The sequence below is a fragment of the Aquila chrysaetos genome, chromosome 20 (genome assembly GCF_900496995.4).
Source record: "Aquila chrysaetos chrysaetos chromosome 20, bAquChr1.4, whole genome shotgun sequence".
NCBI lineage: Eukaryota > Metazoa > Chordata > Aves > Accipitriformes > Accipitridae > Aquila > Aquila chrysaetos.
Genome location: NC_044023.1, coordinates 24,366,340 through 24,386,775, shown reverse-complemented (window position 1 = coordinate 24,386,775; position 20,436 = coordinate 24,366,340). Strand labels below are relative to the sequence as shown.

Here is a 20,436-nt window from a genome sequence, read left to right as displayed (position 1 = left end):
TCCATTTATCTTTATAATTTATTTCTGCTCTACATATTTCTGCGAATATGATGTTTTGATCTTTTTTTTTAAGCCTCCTTTATGTTCTGGGATTATTTCCAAGTAGCCGTCTAATCAGATTTTTTAACTGTTTTTATTGTATTAGCTGACAAGTACAAATAAACTAGAGGGTTTTTTTAGAGTTTTAATTTTTATAATTGTTTAGTGAAACCTATAGAGTAATCTCCAAATTTTCTGGAGAATGAAATAAATGTAATTTTATGGGAATAACATTTAAAGGGAGATTAGAAGATACTTGAGAAAGTGTTTTTAAATTCCAACCTACAGTCTCTGCACAAAGGACTATCAGATTCAGCATTTGGGTCATACAGCTTTGATTACCTTCAACAGCATTTTTCTTCTGAAAAAAAGAGAAATTGAAGCCGTTGCAGCCATCGTTAGCGAGCGGCGGGCAGCGGCGGATGGGAAGGGCAGCAGCTCTGAGCAGGGGAGCAGCACGTTCCCATTTGCTGCTGGTGCCTGTTCCCAGTCCGAGGGCTGGGGGAGCTGGCGACAGCTGCGGGGTGTCTCCAGCGATGATCTGTGCCCGTGGCTTTGCTGGTGCCCGCAGTGGGGAATCAGAAGTTATTTCAGGGAGGAGAATGGCTTTTGTGCTGTGGCTGTGGGAAAATCATGCTGCGTTTGGTTTGCACGGGCTGTGAGATGGGACCCTGGAGAAATAAGTCTCTTCTGCTTAGTAATATGTATCATAAATGAATAAATGTCACACTGTCTTGCTCCTGTTTTCTCTATTTCTTAGCAGAACGGGATCTTGAGATGCATCTCTGCAAGCTGACTCATTCTGGATCTTATTAAAACGTCTCCTTTTGACTTGCACGCCTCTGAAAACCAGAAGGCAAAGAAATGGCTTGCAGACAGCAGAGCAGAAACGATTAGGCAATGTAATTCTCAGAGGCTTTCCGTGTCAGAAAGGGGGCCATGGGATTTATCCTACCTTCCAGCAGCGTAAATCCATCCGTGTGGAAGGGACACCATCTTCCCCCACCTCCTCAATGCTAACTTCAGCGAGTCTCTTTCCATTTTTCTTCAGTGTCTGCTGCCTGCCATCCCTCTGCCTTTATCCCATTAGAAGTTTGCCAGAGAACTGTGATTTACTCCAAATGAAATTTTAGTAGTAAAAAGAATAGAGTCACTTTAATTATTTTTCCCTTTGAAAGTGGGATGGTGAGCAATATTGTCTACGAGGCTCCAGTTAATTTGGCTTTTAGCCTATTTTGCAGTTATTCACCTGCATTTCTTAACTATGTTATTCACTGTAGGCATGGATAGTGGAAGAAATCATAAATCTTGCTGCATACTATTAAGCTAAGGAAAACCCTGGGAATCAGCGGCCTTGGCTGGGATGCTCTGAAGTGTTCCCTGATTCGACACGACGCCCCTGCACACCAGGTCCCCCACCGCCCTGCTTCTGCACCCCCTCAGAACGTGCTGGTCTGTGCGTGAGTGCTATTGCTGCGCCGAGGGGCTTAAATCACAGTAGTACAGTGTGGGCTGAGAACCCTGATGTCGGGAGTGGGGGTAGGAAAGAGACTTTCAGCTTTTCCTGGGACAGCTTAAAGAGACGAGGTTTCCACAAAATTGGTCAAATGCACCATTTCTTCCCCGAAGTTATACGGAAAAAGAAAACATCCATAAGTATTGCTAAGGAGGAGGAACCTGCTTTCCCTTTTTTTTTTTGTCTTAGTACCTCACTTCTCCAGAAGAGACTTTCAGTACGATAACAAAGTGTTTTATAGCAAAGAATATTTTCTGACTACTACCAGTGAGTTGATGTATGAAAAAAGAAGCACCAGTAGTGAGGCTGATTAGCCACAATAGATTATGCAATCTAGAAAACATGTCAGCCACTGAGTGTGCAGGATCTCTGACGGGCAGAAAATCTCATTACTGAGCCGGGGAGAGCGGCCAGGCGCCGTTTTATTCAAAATACAAATGTGCAAATTAGCTACAATGAAAGGCCAAGCTGTCGGAAACAGAAGCTGTTTACATCTCATTGCAAATGCGAAAGTAGAGCCTGTTTCATTATAAAAGATGTCACAGGCCAGGGATTTGTACTTGAAGACAGTCTTACTTTCCCAATGGGAAATTCAGGCTTGTGGCCATAACATCCGACAGTGCGGTGGCTGGATCCAAACCCCTCCGCATGGGGCCAGCCCTCTGCAGAGCCAGGCTGAGTGGAGCTGCAGGGGCCAACAACAACAGAGATGGTTTTGCTGCAAAAGATGATGTAGAAATTTTCCATATTGTGATGGTAATTCCTCTCTTCTAGAGCTGGGGCTAAGGGACTGGTGGAAACCCCCTGTTTTGTCCTCGTTTTTGAAGACTCCAGCATCTGCAGTGACCCTGGTACCATTTACAGCCAGTTTCAAGTACTTACTGAAGAATTGTTAGAAAAAAGCACATGTGGGTTTTGCTGGGCTTGGGTCTCTTTAGCAAATAACTTCACCCAGCAACAGTTTTTATGAGCCCCAAATTAGTTGTGAATTCATTTCAAATGACCCAGATGGCATTGGTTGGGGAAAAAAATTATGAAACAGTCTGTGGGATGGTCTCTGCTGATGCAGTGTTTCAGAGGCTTCACACGAGGCACTGGACACCAGGCTTGGCTCCCTGCCCTGCCCCCGGGTTGCCAGGTGGTCCTGGTCCTGGTCCTGGTCCTGGTCCTGGTCCTGGTCCTGGTCATCCTCCTCCTCCTCCCCGGGCCATGCTGTGGGGCACCCGCGGCTCCAAGGCGCTTCTCGGGCAGCAGAGCCTTCACCCACCCGGCAGGTGCCCGCTTAGTTTGTGCAGAGCGGAGCAAACCCCCCAGACCTTTTTCTACTCTTGGTTTAAGGCAGATTCACGCCTTTTGCTCCTTCTTGTGTGTGGTTGGTTGGCAGTTGACCGGAGGAGAGCTTTGCGAAACCCAGTCGTTGCTGCTCTTCCCATTCATCCCAAGCTATTAAGTACTCGTACGCTGGTTTTAAGCAGTTACTGTATTTCTCCCTGGAGTCAGGTGAATTTCAGAGCTGGGAGAAGGATGACTCCTACATAAAGTTTCCATATTCAGTTAAATTCAGCAAGGAAGCCTCTCTATAAATGTAAATGATATCCAGCAGTAATGCAGGAGTTGCGTGCCTTCAGGTCTGCTCTACAAGAAGGAACCGAATGGTTTCTTGGAGGCTGGAACAGTTGTCTGTTGTGGAGCAACCACAGGAATAGCTTTTCCTTTTAGTGAAAAGCTCTGAGCAATATGGAGAAAACTGGCTTAAGTAAAAAATGCAATTTTTCTTACCCCCTGTTTATGCAGAGAAGGAAACACAGTTTAGCAGGTACAAATATATGGTGAAATTATTTACAGAACGAGAAAACTTGGGTATGACCTCTGTGATGATCTGCCACACTGAACTTCCACTGATTTATGCTTCCAATAGATTTTTAATTAATACCATTACTTTCTTTCTTTTTCCTTCAGTAATTATAAGCAGAGCATCAGCTGGCAGCGAGTAGTGCAGAGTGCCACGACTGCGGGAGGAGCCGCACAGCCCAGCGAGTACAGCTCTGCGGTGGGGAACAAATGTGCAGTTGAGGGTTTACGGATGAGAAAGGTAATAATGCAGAAAGGTAATAACAAGAAAGAAATAACGCAAGAGCTAGCTATACTTAATGGCTGGCAACGACGACAACAAGCTCTTTTTGCCTGTTAAATGATTTCTGGGAGTCCCAGTCAACATGAGACCGGAGGAGAAAACAGATGATTCTGGGACTGGAATTTGTCCCGTGAGGCTTCATTTAAAATGGTCTGGCTAGGGTTTTGATGGGAAAAGTGGTGACAAAGGCTTTTGCTCATCCAGTTGCCCAGAAGATGCACAAATAAGCAGGGAATGAGTGCCTGTTTATGGTGCCATTAAAAAATGTACAGCCTCTTTGCCGAAGCCTCCGAGGGACGATGAAATTCTCTTCACTTGTGCCTCTGACAGGACTGGCATCGAGCAGAGAAACTGGGACGGGGATCTGGTCTCGAGGCGCAGCTTCCAAGGAAAAGGGAATTTTGACCACAGCCGTGTCAATGCCGGCCGCCCGCGGGGAGCTCAGCGGGTGCTCGCTGCCGCATCCCACCTCGCACGGGTCTGTCCGTGTGCCGGGAAGGGGCACCCCGCAGCCCCTCCGCTCACCCGCACGGCAGGATAACGATTTCTACATTACCTGCTGTAGCTGCATATACAGCAGCTGCTTTAAAGACTGCTTAAAAATCATTCTTGTTTCTTTCATCTTCTCTGTTTATAGCACTTCCTGAGGCTCAGAAATATAAACTTCCTACAATTTCTCTTCCCCCCCCCCCCCCCCTTTTCTCCCAGGAAGGGCAGTGGGACCTGGTGATCCTGGGTTGAGGGGTGCCCCGTTGAACGGCTGGCTGGGCATGGGTGCCCTTGCAAGAGCAGAGCAGAAATACGAGGGTCACCTATGGTCAGTAAATTCAACAATGTATGGAAGATTTTTTTCCTACAATTAGATAGCAGCACATAAAAGCCAGGGACATCAACATCAGTTATTGTCACTTCACAATTAGGTCACATGTTAGTGTATGAATATATTTCCTGCTGCTTGTTAATTCATAGAGAATTAATTAGCAGATGTGTCTGATTAAATTGCAAATTAAAGAAGGGCAAATATCACACAAGTTCATCTATCCTAATTTTGCAGATAAAGCTGAATGAAAATTTTCACTGAACTTTTTGGTGGGGAAGCAAGTGTTAAGTGTTTAACATGTTTTATAGGAAAGGGAGTTACTGTCATTGGAAACTGACTTAGAAAAACACTTTATTTTGAATTTATCAAAATGAAATGTACTCACTTTTTGTTGCAAGAGTCATTACTTGGAAGACTGAATTATAGAAAGGGAAGAGGCAAACCAGAAGCAGCAGTAGTAGAAGAACTTTAAATTATTGTGGCAACTTCTGGTTAATCCAAACCAATAATTTTTAAAAACCTGTAGATTCCCCCCCTCCCCCGCTCCACCCCGAATTGTACTTTTCAGTTGCATTGAATTTGGGTTTGGAAAGTCTGGGAATCTCAGCTCTACCCTAGACAGGAAAAGAGTTTTCTTTGCAGGCTGAGTTATCAATATCTATTTATCACCGTCCAGAAAGGAGGCTTGCTTCTGCACTGTAAGTACCACAAAGTGGCTGGAGCTGTTTTTTCTGCAGGTGCTCTGGTTATAAATTGCTCTTTCTTTCCCTGTTTAGTTTCACTGCTAATATATAAATCCAGGCATAAAGAGGCTAAGTTGACTGGGAGCCAAAATTGCCTGTTCATAGTTCTCTTGTTCTAGCTATTTTACAACCTGTTTATTTGATGAGCAGCAGTTAACTCGGTAAAATGAAGAGATAAATGCATTGTAGGTGACACGCACAGCAGCACGAGGAGCAGTGAGAGTCTTTGCTGAGGCACAGTTAGCAAAGCTGTGATTCAGGGAAATATATCTTCAGTGGCTGCTGGAGACTCATCAGCATCTTGGCGAGACGATGCTGAAAGTGCTGGGGACCACTGGTGTTTACTAACAAGCAGGCTTGCTGGGACAAACTGCTCCTGGTGGGAGCGTGGGCTGGCAGGAGGCACAGGACAAATTCATGCCCTTGGTGAGCTTCAGAGCTCCGGGCAGAAGGTCCGTGATCAGCTGTAGAGCTTGATGGCAAAACGTATTTCTAATTAAACCAACATTGGAAAGTGCTTGAGGGGGCCAGAGCCCAGTGAAAAGATATTCACCCTCTCTTCCACTTCTGAGTAATTAATTGTGGGAAAATAAATGATGCATGTTGGAGCAGCAGCAAGGTTGGGGAATGATGTCTTACTCAAAGTGGCCTTGCTGCTGACTCCCTCCTACTGTTTGACTCCTTTGACTGCCGCCCTATGTTCTTTGGACTGCCTTCAGGAAAAGGGAAATACAAGCTGAAAAAACTAGAGCAGTTTGTAAAAGAATTATGCGGCATAATTTGCAGATCTGGGAGAACCTCCTGACTTTCAGTCCCTGGCTGTAGTGTCAGGTGCATGGCTGCCATGATTTGATTCATTTGGAGGTTTGCTGGGTGATGAGCAGGGCCAGAGCTTGAGAGAATGTTGAATCAAGTGCATTTTCAATTATCCAAATTGTTCTCTCCTCCTAGATAAGCTCTTTTTAAGCAGGTGCTGGTGATGCTGCTGCACCTGCATCCCTGGGTGTGAGCTCTGGAGCCCTTTGGCTTCTCCCTTCAGGTCCACACAGATTTACACAAAGCCCATCCTGGCTACAGCCAGCACCTTCTGTGGAGCAGAAATCCCAGCTTTTGTTGAGGTCAAGTGCAGGAATAAGATTCTCTCCCCCTCTGGTATGTTCACCCAATACAGCGTTTTAGACATTGTCTTGTCTTCCTCCAGAGCATCTTATTTTGGCTACCCTACAACTGAGCTAGATGAAATGCTGCTGTGCTCTGATACAACACTTGCCGTGTTTCCACGGCGGAGGGGATGTTCTTGTGGTTGCTGTAAGTATTTAAAACATAGCTGCATGGCAGAGTGATTTCCGCGGATCTTACCTTAGGGATTTACAGGATCTTCAGTAAATCTGACCCCTGGGCACCGTTCTCCCCTTCCAGACGCAGCATAACGCACCACTGCCTTTCTTGGCTGGTGGTGCTCTTGGTGTCAGCGTGGGGACACCTGCCCCTGGCCGGGGGGAGCAGACCCCGGGCACTGGAGATGGAGCAGAGGGAGCTGTCCCACCCCAGCACTGCAAAGGCTGAGAACTGCTTAATGTTCTGCATTTTGGTGGAAAATCAGCATATGTGTGGCACAAGAGGCTAGGAACAGTTTGTATCCAAACTCTGCTCCCAAGTCCTTCAGCTGAAAAAGGCTAAATCTGTGCAGGAGAGCTGAAATACCACCTGAGAAACACTTCAATTAATGGACTGACATTTTTGCCTTTGTATTTCACCTATTTTACCCATTTTTCCTCTGCATGGGAATGCAAAATATTGTTTCCTATTTGATAGCTACTGTCTGTTACCTTAATTGCAGCTCTCGCTGGGGGTGAATACAGAGCACTGAATGTTGTGCACACTCAGAGACACAGAAAAACCGCACAGGAAATCACTAAAAGAAATTTAGCACCGGGAAGTAAAGTAATCCCATGCTGAGAAACAAAGGGTCGTAGCGCTGCCTTTTCTGGTGCTTGGATGCTAATTATGGGGTCTTTTTGCTGGTACTGTTTCTTAAAAGCACACAGCATCCTTGCATTTCTGTAAGTAGCTGAATTAATTTTGTTGAGCTTTTTTTTTTTTGAGGGAAAAAAAGGAATTGCACCCAGGCTGAGAACCAAGCAGCCAAACAGAGACTCTAAACCAAAAAGCTGGCAAAAGAATAAGCTGTTGGAGATGATCAAATAGAATGGAAAATTTTACAGACCTAACAGTGCGTCTAACTGTGCACAGCTTATCAGTTTGATAGTTTTTATATTGGAATAACTCAGAGCTAGTGAGATTACTCATGATTTTCATAACATTTATTGGATCAGCATCAGCGTCCAAATGGGAGGTATCTGCATATGCTAGAACAACAGCTATCTAGCGTCAACAAGCATCTGCTGTAGCAGAAGACCAAAATCAGCAAAGACTAATTCATTGATGGCTTATTATTTGAATTTGTGTCCCTGCCTCCAGTCAGGGCTGCAATGGGTTTGTCTGCTGCCTCCTCTCCCCAAGCTGCCTGTCAAGCAGTCACTGGCATTTCATGCTGCCCTTAGGTCAGGCCCAACTTGATCAGCATTGGTTTATTATGAAATGCCCAGAGTGATTTTACTCATCGTGTCTGTCTCAAAACAGTTCAAGAGAAAGTTTAAATATTATTTCTGGCTCCTTCAGCCGCTAACTCTAACAGCTTTTTCATGGAAGTTTCCATGCTGCTCTATAAAACTGTAAGATTTTTTTCCACTGATTTACATTGGCCTGAAAACATTGAAGTAGACTAAAAAAAAAAAAAGACAAAAAGATTTCGTTTGTGCTTTCAAGGCATTTCTGTGTGAAAGATAAATAGCAGCAGAAGGGAGCTGACTGCAGTTCAGTGCAGTGTTACCTGCCAGTATAAGCTCCGCTGGGGGTGATAAATATGTTTCAGCACACGGGCTGTGAACATTTTGACTAATGAAAGGTTATTAGCATTTCCCTAATTGGGAAATGAGGGAATTGTCTTTTGTGCTTGGAAGGCAGTGACCGAAGCTCTCGGTGTGCTGGCTGCACTACTGCGCACGAGGCTGGTGCACTTTGCTCGCCAAGAAAACGGTAGTGGGGTGGTGGGACCATCACTGAACTGGAGGCTTTTAGCCAACAACTAATGACATGAAGAAAAAAAGTAGCACCTCTGAATCAGCCTCTGCTGTCTGTTGTCTTTGAATCTCACAGTGATTTATACATGTTCAAAAAAATAGCAGACATTGCAGGGCTGACCCAGCACCCCCTTACATACACTTTGATAGCCCACCCCCCGTGAAATCCTCCTCTGGCTGCTTTGATCCCATGCCTGATTTTTCTCCGGCAGAGGAGTGCTGAGAGCAGCCAGGAGGAGAGCTCAGGCTTCCAGCTTGTTCACCCCGCCGCTGCCTCCCAGGGACGTCTCTTCCACCCGGCGGGGCTGGATCCGAGCCCGCGCAGCCTCGTCGCCTTCCGGAGCGGGGTGCTGCTCCCGTGTCCTCCACGCCGCCCCGCTGCTGGGCACATCTCCATCTTCCCTGATGGCACAATTTGTCTAACAGCAGAGATCGGTTAAGACATAAAAGTTAAGCCCAGGCTTTGAGTGGAAGGTACTCTGTCTCATGAAAGCTTACTTCATAGCTGCTGAGGTCTATTTTTGTAATGGCTCTTCAAAGAGCTCCTGGGTTCCCTGTTCAGCAGACGCAGGCTTCCCTGTTTCATCAAAGCAGAGGTAAGAGTAGGCTGCGAACAGCAGAGCCTAATTAACAGTGCATTTAAATCCCATTTGGTAATGGACGCTTGGCCTGATGAAGTTCGGGGAGGTTTGATGCCGTGCTGAGCGGGATGCGCTCACCCAGTTCGAGGAGGAGGACTGAGGCTGAGGGTCCTTGTTTGTGTAACGGCAGCTCCGGCGAGGGTCCAGGACCTGCTGCGGTAGAAGCGAGGCAGGAGAGCCAGAGGGGACTGCTGAACGGGCAGGGAGGGAGGGAAGGCCCAGGGTGGAAACGTGGACTGTCAGCGGACACGGCTGCCGTCACCTGTGTTGGCGGAGCCACGGCAGGAGGGGGCAGGGGGGCTGCGGCACTGTGGCTGCGCCCGCTGGCCTTGCTGCGGGCAGACCGGGGCGGGCAGAGGCGACGGCAGCCCCGCGGGACACGACGCCAAGAGAGGGTGACGTCCTTCGACCGCAGCTTGCGGCGAGCTCAGGCTGCCAACTGCACGGCTGTCATGCCTTCACCTCGCTCCCTCAAATGCACCGAAGCCGTTGCGGGCGCTTCTCCCACGTGCGAAGGACGTTCTCGCCAGCACGTTTACTCAAGGAAGGATCCTGCTGGTCTTTACAGCCACCGAGCAACCTGCCTGAGCTCTGCTGCAGGCAGATCCGTTCCCTACAGCAGCTGAAGGAAAACCTGCCACGGAAAGAGGAGCGAGCCTGGCGAGGCGCATGGATTGCTGCAGCTCCTGACCTTTTCACAGCCCTGTCGCAGGTGGCTGCTCCCCTCCCCGGTCTCCCAAGCGAGCACGGCGAGGTCAGCCTGAACACGCTGCCTGCTCCTGCTCAGTGTGGGCTGGAAAAGAGAGAATTTATCATTGCGTTATGATTTCATTTGTCTCTTTGTCCTGCAAAGAAAAGGTGACGTATAATTAAAAAGAACTTTCCTAGATTTTGGGCCTTTGTGTCCTATGCAGAGAAGGGATTCTGTGTGAGTGGACTATGATATGGATCATAATCCAAATAAATAATTTGCTCCTTATCTCAACTTTGAAGATCATATTTTTGACCTCTCAAAAGAGATACTACAGCGTTACAACAAATTTTATTCCTTTTGAAAATGAAAAATACACATCAGGAGAACTTCTCATGGGAGGGCAACATATGAAATGCTGTATAATGCAGTGGGTTTGTTCTGGTTGCGTGTTCAGGCATGGAAAAAAAGGAATATAAATTGTAAACACTGAAGCAGTCATTCACATTCACAGCTGTAGATGTTAAAAGCTTTACAGCAGTCATGTGAAGCCCCTGAGCAACCTAACAGATAAAGAAAGTGAGGCATAGGGGTGGTCCTTGTCTGAAGTTGAACGAGCGGGTTTTAGAGCTGGGAATAGACCCAAACTCTCCAGAGAGCTGATGCTGAACAGGCCAGCGCTGTTCTCTGCCAAGGAACAAGGAGCTGAGCAAAAACAACAGCAGCAATGCTTCAGCAGCAGCTGATCAGGTGCGTGCTTTGGGTTGAGCATTGAGTGCACCGAAATAGTGGTGGGAAGCAGAAGGTCCTGGTGTTGGCAGACGGAGCTGGGCCAGTGCGTGCACAGGATTCCCCGTGCTGCCAGCCACCGGGGAGGGCCAGGAGATGCTAATGCACCAGCACGTCGGTCGCTGTGCCGTCCGCAGCTCGAGCAGCAGAGCAGGGTCATTGCTGCCAAGGGCTGCACAGAAACCCTGAGGAAGGGAAAGAGGCTGTAAAGTGCACGAGTGTCTTACAGGGCCCCAGTGTCAGCTGGAAATGCCGATCATCGATTTGTAAACTGCCACTAAAGATGAATTGCAGTTTAAATTGGATTTTGTAAAAGCAGCCATAAAAGATCTTGCCACGCAATGCCATCTCCTCTATAAAGTGCCTTGTGCAAAATGCCCCTGACGCTGTGTGCTTGAGACAAAGCAGTGTGGATCGTTGCTATCTGGTCATTCTGTTTGCTTGCAATGCTCTAGCTTGCCGAGTTCACAGCTCTCTGAGGAAATGGTGGGAACGCAGAATAAAATGTCCTGGTGTCAGGGGTGCGTGGGCTCCGCTTCTGCAGTTCTCCGAGGGTGAAGCACGCAGAACACAGTGATTTTTGGTCAGGTTAGTATGCTGAACCAAATAGCATCAAAGATGTAGGAAAGAAGTATTATTTCCTGAAAGCCACTGCAAGGAAACAAGTAAGTAGCATTCACAAAGTTTATCCTTCCATTCTGCCCCATTACTTCCAAGCTTTGTTACACCATTTAGAGGACATCAGATCGATGGTAGGAGCAGATGACAGCATTAGCTTACCCAGCAAAACAGCCCCTTCGCTGTCTCTGCCACACTAAATAGCTTGTTTGGTCAATATGCCCTTTGCCAAGCGGGTGGTATAGGAAGAACTAAACTATTTAATAAACAGTTAGAGGATGTAAACACTTAGTGAAAAGGCTTGTAATTTTTGATCTAATATATTGTCTCATTAGAAGTCTTCTATTAATTTCAGGAGGCATTCCATATACTGCTTGTTTAAAAAAGAGGAGGTCCACATTTGAGAAATGCCTGCAGAGCTGGAGGCCTTTCTGTGTTTCGTGCATTTCATTCCCTTGCCCTTTGCTGGGCTGCCAGAAACGCTGCTAATGCGTTAATGCTCCTGGCTGTCTCCTCTCCAGCCCCGCTGACTCCTCCGGGATGAACTTTAACCACCACAGGTCTGACTCCCCCACGCCACTCCGTCCGTCCCCGATTTGGCTGCTTGTGCCACTGTCGTGCTACAAACCAGTGTTCTTTCCCAGGTGAAAAGCACCACATGAGCTCATTTTCTGTTTGCTAAGGACAAAACACCCCGAATTCACGGTAATGTACATCGACCTCTAGATTTGCTATTTATGTATTTCTTACTTTTTTTTTGCCTTTGCTTTCTTTAAATTTAAAAAGATTGAGCAGCGTCTTTTATACCAAGGTAGGCACATTTTATTCCAGGCTGTTCTTCACTACATGCTGTTCTCAGCTAAAATACTCAACAATTAAATGGCGCACACACTGGACAGAGGGTCCTTTTCTTACGGTGCTGGCGAGCCAAGCGCTGCCGTAATGACCACCCGCCCAACCTGACCCATTTCAAGCATGTTCTCTTCATTGATCCTATGAGCTGCTAACGGCTGAGCGGCGCTTAGCATCGCTGGTTGACTGACAGCGTCTGATCCAAATACCAAATCTGCATCATCTCACTGCCATGAAAAATCCTTGAAGCAGAAATGTTAAATTTCTTCAGTGCCTCCTGTCTCTGAAAAGACTATGACAGAAAACAATTCTGCATAATCTTGTTAGACTAATGCTATTATTTTTAATGAACCATTTCAGATTGTGCCTTGAAGTAAGAAGGGGAAAAAGGATAAAATTTCCTGCTTCTGATAGCTCTTTCTGTCTCAGAAAAGAGAACTTTGGCACAAGCACTAGACATTTGCTAGGAATTAGATGCTGACAGTGAGCATCGGAATGTCCCAGTTCTCCTGCCTGCGAAAACAGAAAATGCTGTCTCTGTGGCAGGAATATTAAGAGGCTAAATACATTGATATTAGCGCAGTCCTTCAAATATTTATGTCCTGGTCTTGCAAGGTGTTAACGAGCTATGGTCTGCAGCAGATCCTGGGAAGGGCACAGAAAAGTGTTTGTACCCCTCAGGGATGTGTGAAGGCAGCACTGCCATGCTTGCGGGAGTTTTGGTCTTGCCCCATCCCAGGCCAGTCCTAACGCTGAGTACCCTACTGTGGTATATGCAAGAAGAGACAGATTTAGCTTTGTAAAATAATACCATACTTCCAGAGTGAACTTTTCAGTGAAGTAATTTATATGTCTCATTTAAACTCTTCTCTTCAGCTTCATGCCTGAGAAGTCTGTCTACATTTTTTTTCTAATAGTCAATAGGAGTTCTTAAATGACAATCTGGGTAATAGTGACTATTATTAGAAGATTAAAGCAGCCAAATTGAGTACACTCTGGAGAGGCTTTTGATCCCAGCTTTACGCACTTCTTTCCATATAAAACTCTAATGGCAGACCTTTTAAGAAGCGCTGGTAATGTGCTTCAAAAGGGGGGGGGGTCTGAAATACCACTGCAGCTCTCAGCCAGAGTGACTCTGCTAACTCCTTTTGATTCTGACGCTGTAGTGTGAATAGACAAGTTCTCCCCAAATATCGTCAAAAAAGAGAAGAGGAGCAGCGAGTCCCTCTCGTGCTTGGTTCACCCTGAGCATGCCCCTGGGAGCTTTCCTGCGGCTCCACAGCCTGCGCCCGCCCCAGATCGAGGGACCCTGCTCCCCACCTGAACCCCACCAGGACAGGCTCTCTTGTCTTCTTGCTTCAAAAGGCTGCACCGAGCATTTGATGGAGGAGGGGGAAACGATGTGATTTCTTTTGCTTCTGTTGTCCTGAATTTAGAGGGAAACAGACTGCAAACAGATTCCTGAAGAAAAAAAAAGTCATTAGTGCTACCAGTTACTATCGCAATAAATGTCACAGCTAGATTACATTTTACTTGGAAGCATGAAACTAGGGTAGAAATGTCTTACTGGACATGGAAAATACACCCCTCTGCCTCCAGCAATGACTCTATTTAAACCCCCTGTGTTTGGACCCTTGTAACTTGCTAAATGACAAAGTTTGTATGTATTGATTATTGATGTGCTCGCTGTCACGTAAGTAACCTTTGACACTAAATAGTAAGCTCACGCTGCGGTGCTAAGCCTTCTTGCACACCCGTGACTTACCCAAAGGCTGTTACATGCTACATCTTTGTCGTGTTGCTGCAGGCTTTTGACCGATGCTGTATGTTCAGCTCAGTCCAGGAAAGAACGAGTAAAGCTCTTTGGATAAGTGCTGGGTCTTAGCTATGTTGCTGGCCCAAACCTTGTCTTGGTTAACTTGTGTTGGTCTGATGGGTTGTTCACGCTGTCTGCACTGGCAGATGTTAGATCTGAAATGCTGTTATTTTGGTTGGCATGGTGAATATTTAATTCGGATTGCTATTGAAAGGATTGCTTTGACAGAGACTTTGTATAGTCCCATCTCAAGAGTTAGTACTTCATGGTGGGATTTTTTTGTTCTAAAATTCTCAACATCAGGCTAAATTTAGTCATGTAGAAAACAGTAAATTGCTGCCAACTTTAACATAAGGGCAGAGTTAGGTCAATGTTAAATGTTTTTGAACAATCTTATTCATGGTATTCAGGCTCTTCTCCTCTTTTTAGTTGGGAATGACATGATGAGAAACTTTCCACTGCTTTGAATGTTAAGGAATCTCTGAAAATATTTAGAAACAATCAATTCAAAATGTTCTATGGTTTGGTTTTGTTTTTTGTTTTTTTTTAAGTACAATATGTTCTTCTGCAGATTTTCATCCAATCTACATCCTTGTGTCCCAGAGGCTTGTTTCCATGGTGCATTTGTATTTCTATCACAAAGTATGTCCAGTGACACATACACATGAGAGGCAGATCTTGATGGAGTATTTCGTTTCAAGAGCAATCTACTATGGGCAGCTGAAGATGAGCCATTTGTCTGTCAGAGAAAAACAACAGTTCTGTAAGCAGTGCTGAAGCTGGAGCACCATTTGGGAACAAGCACTTTTTACATTATTAAGTTGTGCGCAACTAGCTGGGGACTATGTAAAAGTCCACTTAAATATTTTCTTTGTCTCAACAGTACATATGAAAATAAGTAGCTTTTGGAGATTTGCTTTGTGTCAGGCTACTCCACCTCCTACTAAGCTTTTCCATACATTTCTCTCTGCTAACAGAACAGGGCATTAAGCTTACAGAAATGCAGGTTGGTTCCTACTGGTATTTTAATTTAAATGAGTATTTCAGGGGGTTGGGAGGAGGGTGTATGTTCTCTGTTTTGGTGTTCTGTGTAAAATAACAAGTTGTAACTTGGTAGTTCAGCAAAATAAACCAGTTAAATACTGCTACACCAAAGTCCAAAGTGCCAATAAAACAGCGGGAAGCATTCCTATGGAGGAGGATAACTGTCCTCACTCTGCAGGAGTTCTTGGGTTTAAGTCTGCTCCCTGGGACCCGCCATGCTCAAGCAGGCTCCAACTGAGCAGGCAGGAGCATTTTGCCTGTCCAAATTCTCCCGGCAGTCCGGTATGGCTGGAGGGGGGTGAGAGGCTTCCCAGTGCCTCTCCCCACGGTGGGAGAGCTGCTGCGGGACAGCCCACAGGACTGTGGCCCACGGGGAAAATGCTCGCAAAGAACCACGCTCTTTTTAGCTGCCAAGACTTGGGGGCATCCATGGCTCCGCCGGACAGCTCCAACTGAAATGTCCTTTGCTGCTTCTAAATGACGACTGCCTCTCTGTGGGGTGAGACCCCCAGCTGAGACGGCCCCCAGCTCCCTCCCTGCCGCCCCGTCGTGCCTCTCCAGATCCCCCGGCACAGAGCCACCACAAACCAGAGGCACTGCAGGATGGCTCTGCTAAACGCTGCCCGTGAGAGGGAGCAACCCACAGCCCTGAGCTCACCCCCTCACTGCAGGCTGAGGGGATAATTTGGCCACGCTGCCTAAGAAGGTGGATGCTCTCTAACTTCTGAGTCATACTTTTTTTTGGTATAATGGAGAACGATTCAGGTGAAAGCACAGGTTTTCCAGTTTTTTTGATGCGGTGCTTTTACCATGGAAATAGTTTAAGTTGCTTTTTATTCAGTAGCAGCCTGTTTGGATGGTGCTCAGCTGTAAACTCATTGCCCTTTGCTATTCACCAGTCTACCAAAATAAAAAATAAACATGTTGCTGTAGTAATGAAATGCTTGTGTCCATTCCTGGGGAGGATGAGTTAATTGCCAATCAATAAGCCATGTCAGAAAGTGTGCAAACCTGGAACAAGATCTGCAGAGTGCTTAAAGGTAGAGAAAGAAGAGAAAATTGAAAAAGAACCATAAGAGATTGATATATTAATTTTTCACAGCTCGCAGAGAAAGCAGAAGAAATGGATTCTTTAAGGTGAAAAGAATGGGCACTTAAATGGCAATGAAATTATTCTGTGAATTCTAGCACTTTTCACAAGTGTCAGACAGTAATCAGATCCATTCAAATATATAAATTCAGAGATTCATAATGCGTAAGGCCAGGAGAGTCCATTATGATCATTTCTTCTGACCTTCTCCATCGTGTGGGTCATGGAGTACCTTTTATATATATATAAGAATTATTGAGTGCCAGTTCATGGAGCTTGACTTTACTTTATCTGATTCAAAAATCAGAATAGCACAAATCAGGAGTAAGACCGTGGAAATTACGCTGCTACAAAAACTCATAGGAAAGATCAGGCATGCATGCGCATGGATTTCAGATAACAGCACATTTGAGTCACCAGCAGCTACAAAAGTGAAGTGCTTAAAACAAACCTGTGAAATGAAGGAAGCAAAGGGAGGCATTATTGTTCTGCAGACTAATATACAAAATAGTTAAATATGCAGTGTGTGTGTGTAAAAACCTCTGCTACAATGAATTTAATCAACAGGAGTATTCGTAACAGCATGCAGTGTGGAGTGAAGTGTATCAGTGCATTGCAGTGGACCATCTGCAAGAGGACTGATGCCGTTCCCCTTCAGTGAGCACCCTGTGTGATGGGCACTACGTGTGCACTGCCGGCATGGCCTTGGTGCAGGCCTTGGTACGTGGCTGGCTTCTGAAATTTGAATTGCACCAAGACAGTGCAATTTGTTTTGCAATTTTATCCTATGTGACTTTGGCAATGTGCTTAGTTCCCCCAAACACCGAGGCAATTATTAAACCTTCTGAAGCCACATCGGCAGTATGCAGCCATGACCATTGCTACCTGCCATTTTTTTGGTTTTCCTCCGTAAGGCCATGTATTTTTAGCCTGGGTTTTGTGATGTCTCCTCTGCAGGAATCAGAGAGTCAAATCTGGCCATGCCCAGGACGGAGCTGATGATGATGATGATGATGCTCATTTCCATGGCAACCCAACACAGCCCTGTGTGTGCCTGTGCGGAAGGTCGTTCCCATAGCAAAGGGCTGACGTACACCTGTGTGGAGAAACGTAAACAGAAAACAGGACTGATTGTGAGGTGGTGGATTGGGTTAACTGCAGAAGGGAAGTTGGGGGGGGGGGGGCTGTTTTTCCAAATCTCATTGACATAGTGTCTTAGATGTTTTTTAAATGAACATCTCCTGGAAGTTACGGGTGAAGACTCTCACGTCTAGCTTATGGGATCACTCAATGACACACCTCATTTGTCACCCGAGTAAACAACTTATCACAGTGGTTGAGAACTGCATTGCATCCACAAGCTGTCCGTGGGAGTTCAATGAACACAGCGAATGCATGGAAATCAGTGCCATTATTTTAGCTGGTTTCATAGAATCGTTTAGGTTGGAAAAGAACTTTAAGATCAGAGTCCAACTGTCAATCAGCTTTGGGGATGTCTGTGCTATAACTTCCACAGGTGCATTAAAAAGGGGAGAGGAAGGTATTGAAAATGCCTGTTAGAGGATGCATTTGGTCCTGAGAAATTACTTCAGTTAATATTCAACCACAGGATTTTAAAATTTCCCAAGTGGGTGTTTAACTGAACATCATTAGAAGATGCAAGCAGAACGCGTTCTAGCCGTGAGATGAGAAGTTTGTGCTTTCGAGAAGCTTCTCCCAGGCTCTGTACCGCGTTCCTGCCGTGCCCGGGGGTGCGGCTGGGCACGTCTCCCCGGGAGCCGCTTTCCGAAGCCTGGCACCGGGGTTCGGTGACCAGCCGACGGCCGTGCTCCTCGTCGGCCTCGCCCCCGGTGCGGGTTTTGTGTCGACACCTTCGTTTTCGGCCGTTCCCTTGGAACACCTGTGTGGGAAGAGGCCCTGGAAGGCCGCTTACTGGGGGTGGAGGCTAGTGAGGCGAACCAAAACGGACGCTGCAAAGCAAGCGGCACCGGTGGGAGACGGGGCTGAGGCGCCGGCGGGCTCCGCCGCGGCCCGGCGAGGCGGTCTGGCCCTGGCCCGGCTCTGGCTCGGCCTCTGGCTCAGCCCCGGCCCCGGCCCCGGCCCCGCCGCCCGGACTACAGCTCCCGGCAGCCGCGGCGCCGCCGGAAGCGCGGCCCGGTGGCGGCGCGCAGGGCTCAGCGCGGGGGATTTGGACTGGCTGCCGGGCCGGGCCGGGCCGGGCCGGGCGTGAGGCGAGGGTCGGGCCGCCATGGCCCTGGCGCTGCCGGTGCCCGAGCCGCCGTGGCCGGCGAGCCTGTCCCCGCTGAAGGTGCGTGAGGCGCGGCGGGAGGGCGAGCGAGATGGCGGGCGGCGTGTCAGCGGGGCGGCCGGGGAGCGGCCCGGCCTCAGGCGGAGCCGCGCCGGCACCGCAGCCCCCTCTGCCCGGTGGGGTGCGCGGCTGGCGGGCGGCAGGCCGGCCGGGGGAGGCCCTCCGTGGCTCTCTCCGGCGGCGGGACGAGGCCCCGGCCCGCTCCTCCGGGCCCCGTCGTGCCCCCGCGCGGGGCTGAGCGCCGGCCGTCAGCGGGCCCCGGCTCGGCTCGGCTCGGCCCGGCCCGGCCCCGCCGCGGGGCTCCCGGCCGTAAGGGCCCTGAGACTGAATTCCGCCCTCGCCGGGTGCCGGCGATTTGCCTTGACCTGCGTGGTGTGAGAACGTACAGGCACGGAGGACGGGGCTGGAAGCGGGCGCTCGCTAGCCTGCCGTTGGCCCAGGATGTCCCCCCGTGAGCCATTCGGTGACCTCGGCTTTCCGTTGCAGGCAGTGGATGACTTGTTGCGGTGTGGGATATGCTTTGATTACTTCAGCATCGCGATGATGATTCCCCAGTGCTCGCATAACTGTAAGTACGGCGGTAGGAGCACGATTCCTTCTCGCGCCGCAAGGGCTGTCTGGAAATTCCTTGCTCTTGCGGCACTCGCCCCATCCTGCTGTCGGCTGTCCTAACTTCATGAGTACTGACTAAATTCATAGAGGTCAACACAAAACTGTTACTTCCTTTTCATTGTAAATGTGTGCCTCCTACCCTGTGATTAAGGTATTTTATGGAGGATCAATAATACATCACTGTTGACTGGGTGGTTGCAGTTTAAATTTACTGAAGTTTTAATAAAAAAAATTGCACAGAAACATCAGTTTTAATAAAAATTGCTCGAGTAGGAGCAAAGGTAAATGGGGCACTTGTGGCAAGCCAATAGAGGGGCGGGGAGGTCATTCTTCCCTCTATCCTCTGATTTTGTGGAATTTAGAATTAACACATTTCATGTAAACACACCTTGCCATACATTCCAGGGAGTACAGGGGTGGCTGTGATGGGAGTGTGTCTTGGCCCTGTGACTCCATTTAAGTCTGACTTGTCATTCAGTTGACAGATTAAGGCAGACAGGTAGGGCCGAAGAAGGCGCACTCAAAGAAATTTTGAGTGAATGGTTTGGTCTTCATACATCTATCCCAGGAAACACAAGACTGGAGAATGACCTTGTGGGCCCTATGGGCTGTCAAAATCCTCTTGCACCTTAGCTGAGTGACAGAAAACTATTGAAAAATGTCCCCAAAAAAGAGTTTTCTCCTTTAGAGTTTCAGAGACAAGTCGTCATTTGACCATCGATTATTTATTGGCATGTAGAGCAGAGATTACCGATCCTTCATTTCCTTTATAAAACATGTAGCTCTTCTACTTGTGGCTTAGCCAGCAAGGTTGTTTGCCTCTGAGGAGCTCTTTTGGATGGAAGCTGTGAAGCAGCCAGCAGCCTTTTCTTGTGCAGTTACAGCTGCAACCTTCTGACAGCATAAACACATCATCTGGATTAATGCACTTAAATACCACCTATTCCTACAATTCTTCATGTAAGTATCTTTCGTAACATCTTGAGGGCAGAAAAAAAAAATGCAAAGCTGCATGGCAGAGAGCATTAAGTGTTATGAACTAAAATTTTCCGTGCTGCTCTGTCTGCCTCAGGCTGATATCTGCTGGAACGTGGTAGTGAAGCAGTTTACTGAGAGTGAGATTAGGGGGAAGTACATTGCCTTTTCTCACATTAAAATAAATGCTTATAATTGTTTTGTTCAGAAACTATAGTACTTCCTCTTCCTTACATGAAGGAGGACATTGTAATTTGGCAATGAAATTTAGTTTAGCTTGGCAAAACTATCACCATTGAAAACAGCATATTTATGGGGGGGAGCATTGGAAGTTCTCTACAGTAGCTGGTGTTAGAGCCTGCCTGTGACACAGCTGGGTTCAGAGGCCCTTAACTTTGAAAAGAATCTGTCTACCTTCTTTTTTTAACAGATCACACATTTAATTTCCCCCTGCAAATTGCAGAAAGCCTAAGTTTTCTATAATAAATCAAGATTTCGTGAAGTATTTCCTACTCAGTCGTCTCTGTGTAATCTCTTCAGTCCACTGAGATTGTACAATTGCAGCAAAAAGCCCTCTGCCATTAATGAGTAATTATTTGCTTGCA

General features: G+C 47.2%; 2 protein-coding genes and 1 long non-coding RNA gene across 11 annotated transcripts in view; 2 read left to right on the top strand and 1 right to left on the bottom strand.

Annotated features, from left to right (window-relative positions):
* Positions 1 to 225: 225 nt before the first annotated feature.
* LOC115333327 lies at positions 226 to 7,258 on the top strand. Of its 2 annotated transcripts, none has more exons than XR_003920763.2 (3): positions 226 to 2,429; positions 3,515 to 3,647; positions 6,454 to 7,258. It is a non-coding gene; the product is annotated as an uncharacterized LOC115333327 (long non-coding RNA). The 2 variants fall into 2 exon arrangements; XR_005931001.1 differs by having other exon boundaries at positions 226 to 2,463.
* A 9,017-nt stretch (positions 7,259 to 16,275) lies between these two features.
* On the bottom strand, positions 16,276 to 18,186 carry LOC115353804 (translation initiation factor IF-2-like). The gene is made up of 3 exons (XM_030043756.2): positions 17,896 to 18,186; positions 17,666 to 17,836; positions 16,276 to 17,032 (listed from the first exon to the last, which is right to left on the bottom strand). Exons 1-3 carry the CDS (start codon positions 18,184 to 18,186, stop codon positions 16,862 to 16,864), a joined length of 633 nt encoding a protein of 210 aa, XP_029899616.1. The 3' UTR covers positions 16,276 to 16,861.
* Positions 18,102 to 20,436, top strand: part of RAD18 (RAD18 E3 ubiquitin protein ligase) — a 67,097-nt gene continuing 64,762 nt past the window's right edge. For all 8 annotated transcript variants that reach the window (XM_029996246.2, XM_029996244.2, XM_041118784.1 and 5 more), the window contains exons 1-2: positions 18,102 to 18,244; positions 18,731 to 18,812. In XM_029996246.2, coding sequence (XP_029852106.1) covers positions 18,185 to 18,244; positions 18,731 to 18,812 — 142 coding nt within the window. In that variant the 5' untranslated portion in view covers positions 18,102 to 18,184. The remainder of the gene's footprint in view (positions 18,245 to 18,730; positions 18,813 to 20,436) is intronic.

Excerpts from the sequence above, each read along its gene's own strand:
- LOC115353804 (XM_030043756.2), bottom strand. The coding sequence starts at position 18,186 with ATGGCGGCCCGACCCTCGCCTCACGCCCGGCCCGGCCCGGCCCGGCCC. Across the intron at positions 17,837-17,895 it reads GCTTTGCAGCGTCCGTTTTG|GTGTTCCAAGGGAACGGCCG; the intron begins GTTCGCCTCACT and ends CTTCCCACACAG. Across the intron at positions 17,033-17,665 it reads CCGGGCACGGCAGGAACGCG|GTGTACGTCAGCCCTTTGCT; the intron begins GTACAGAGCCTG and ends TTCTCCACACAG.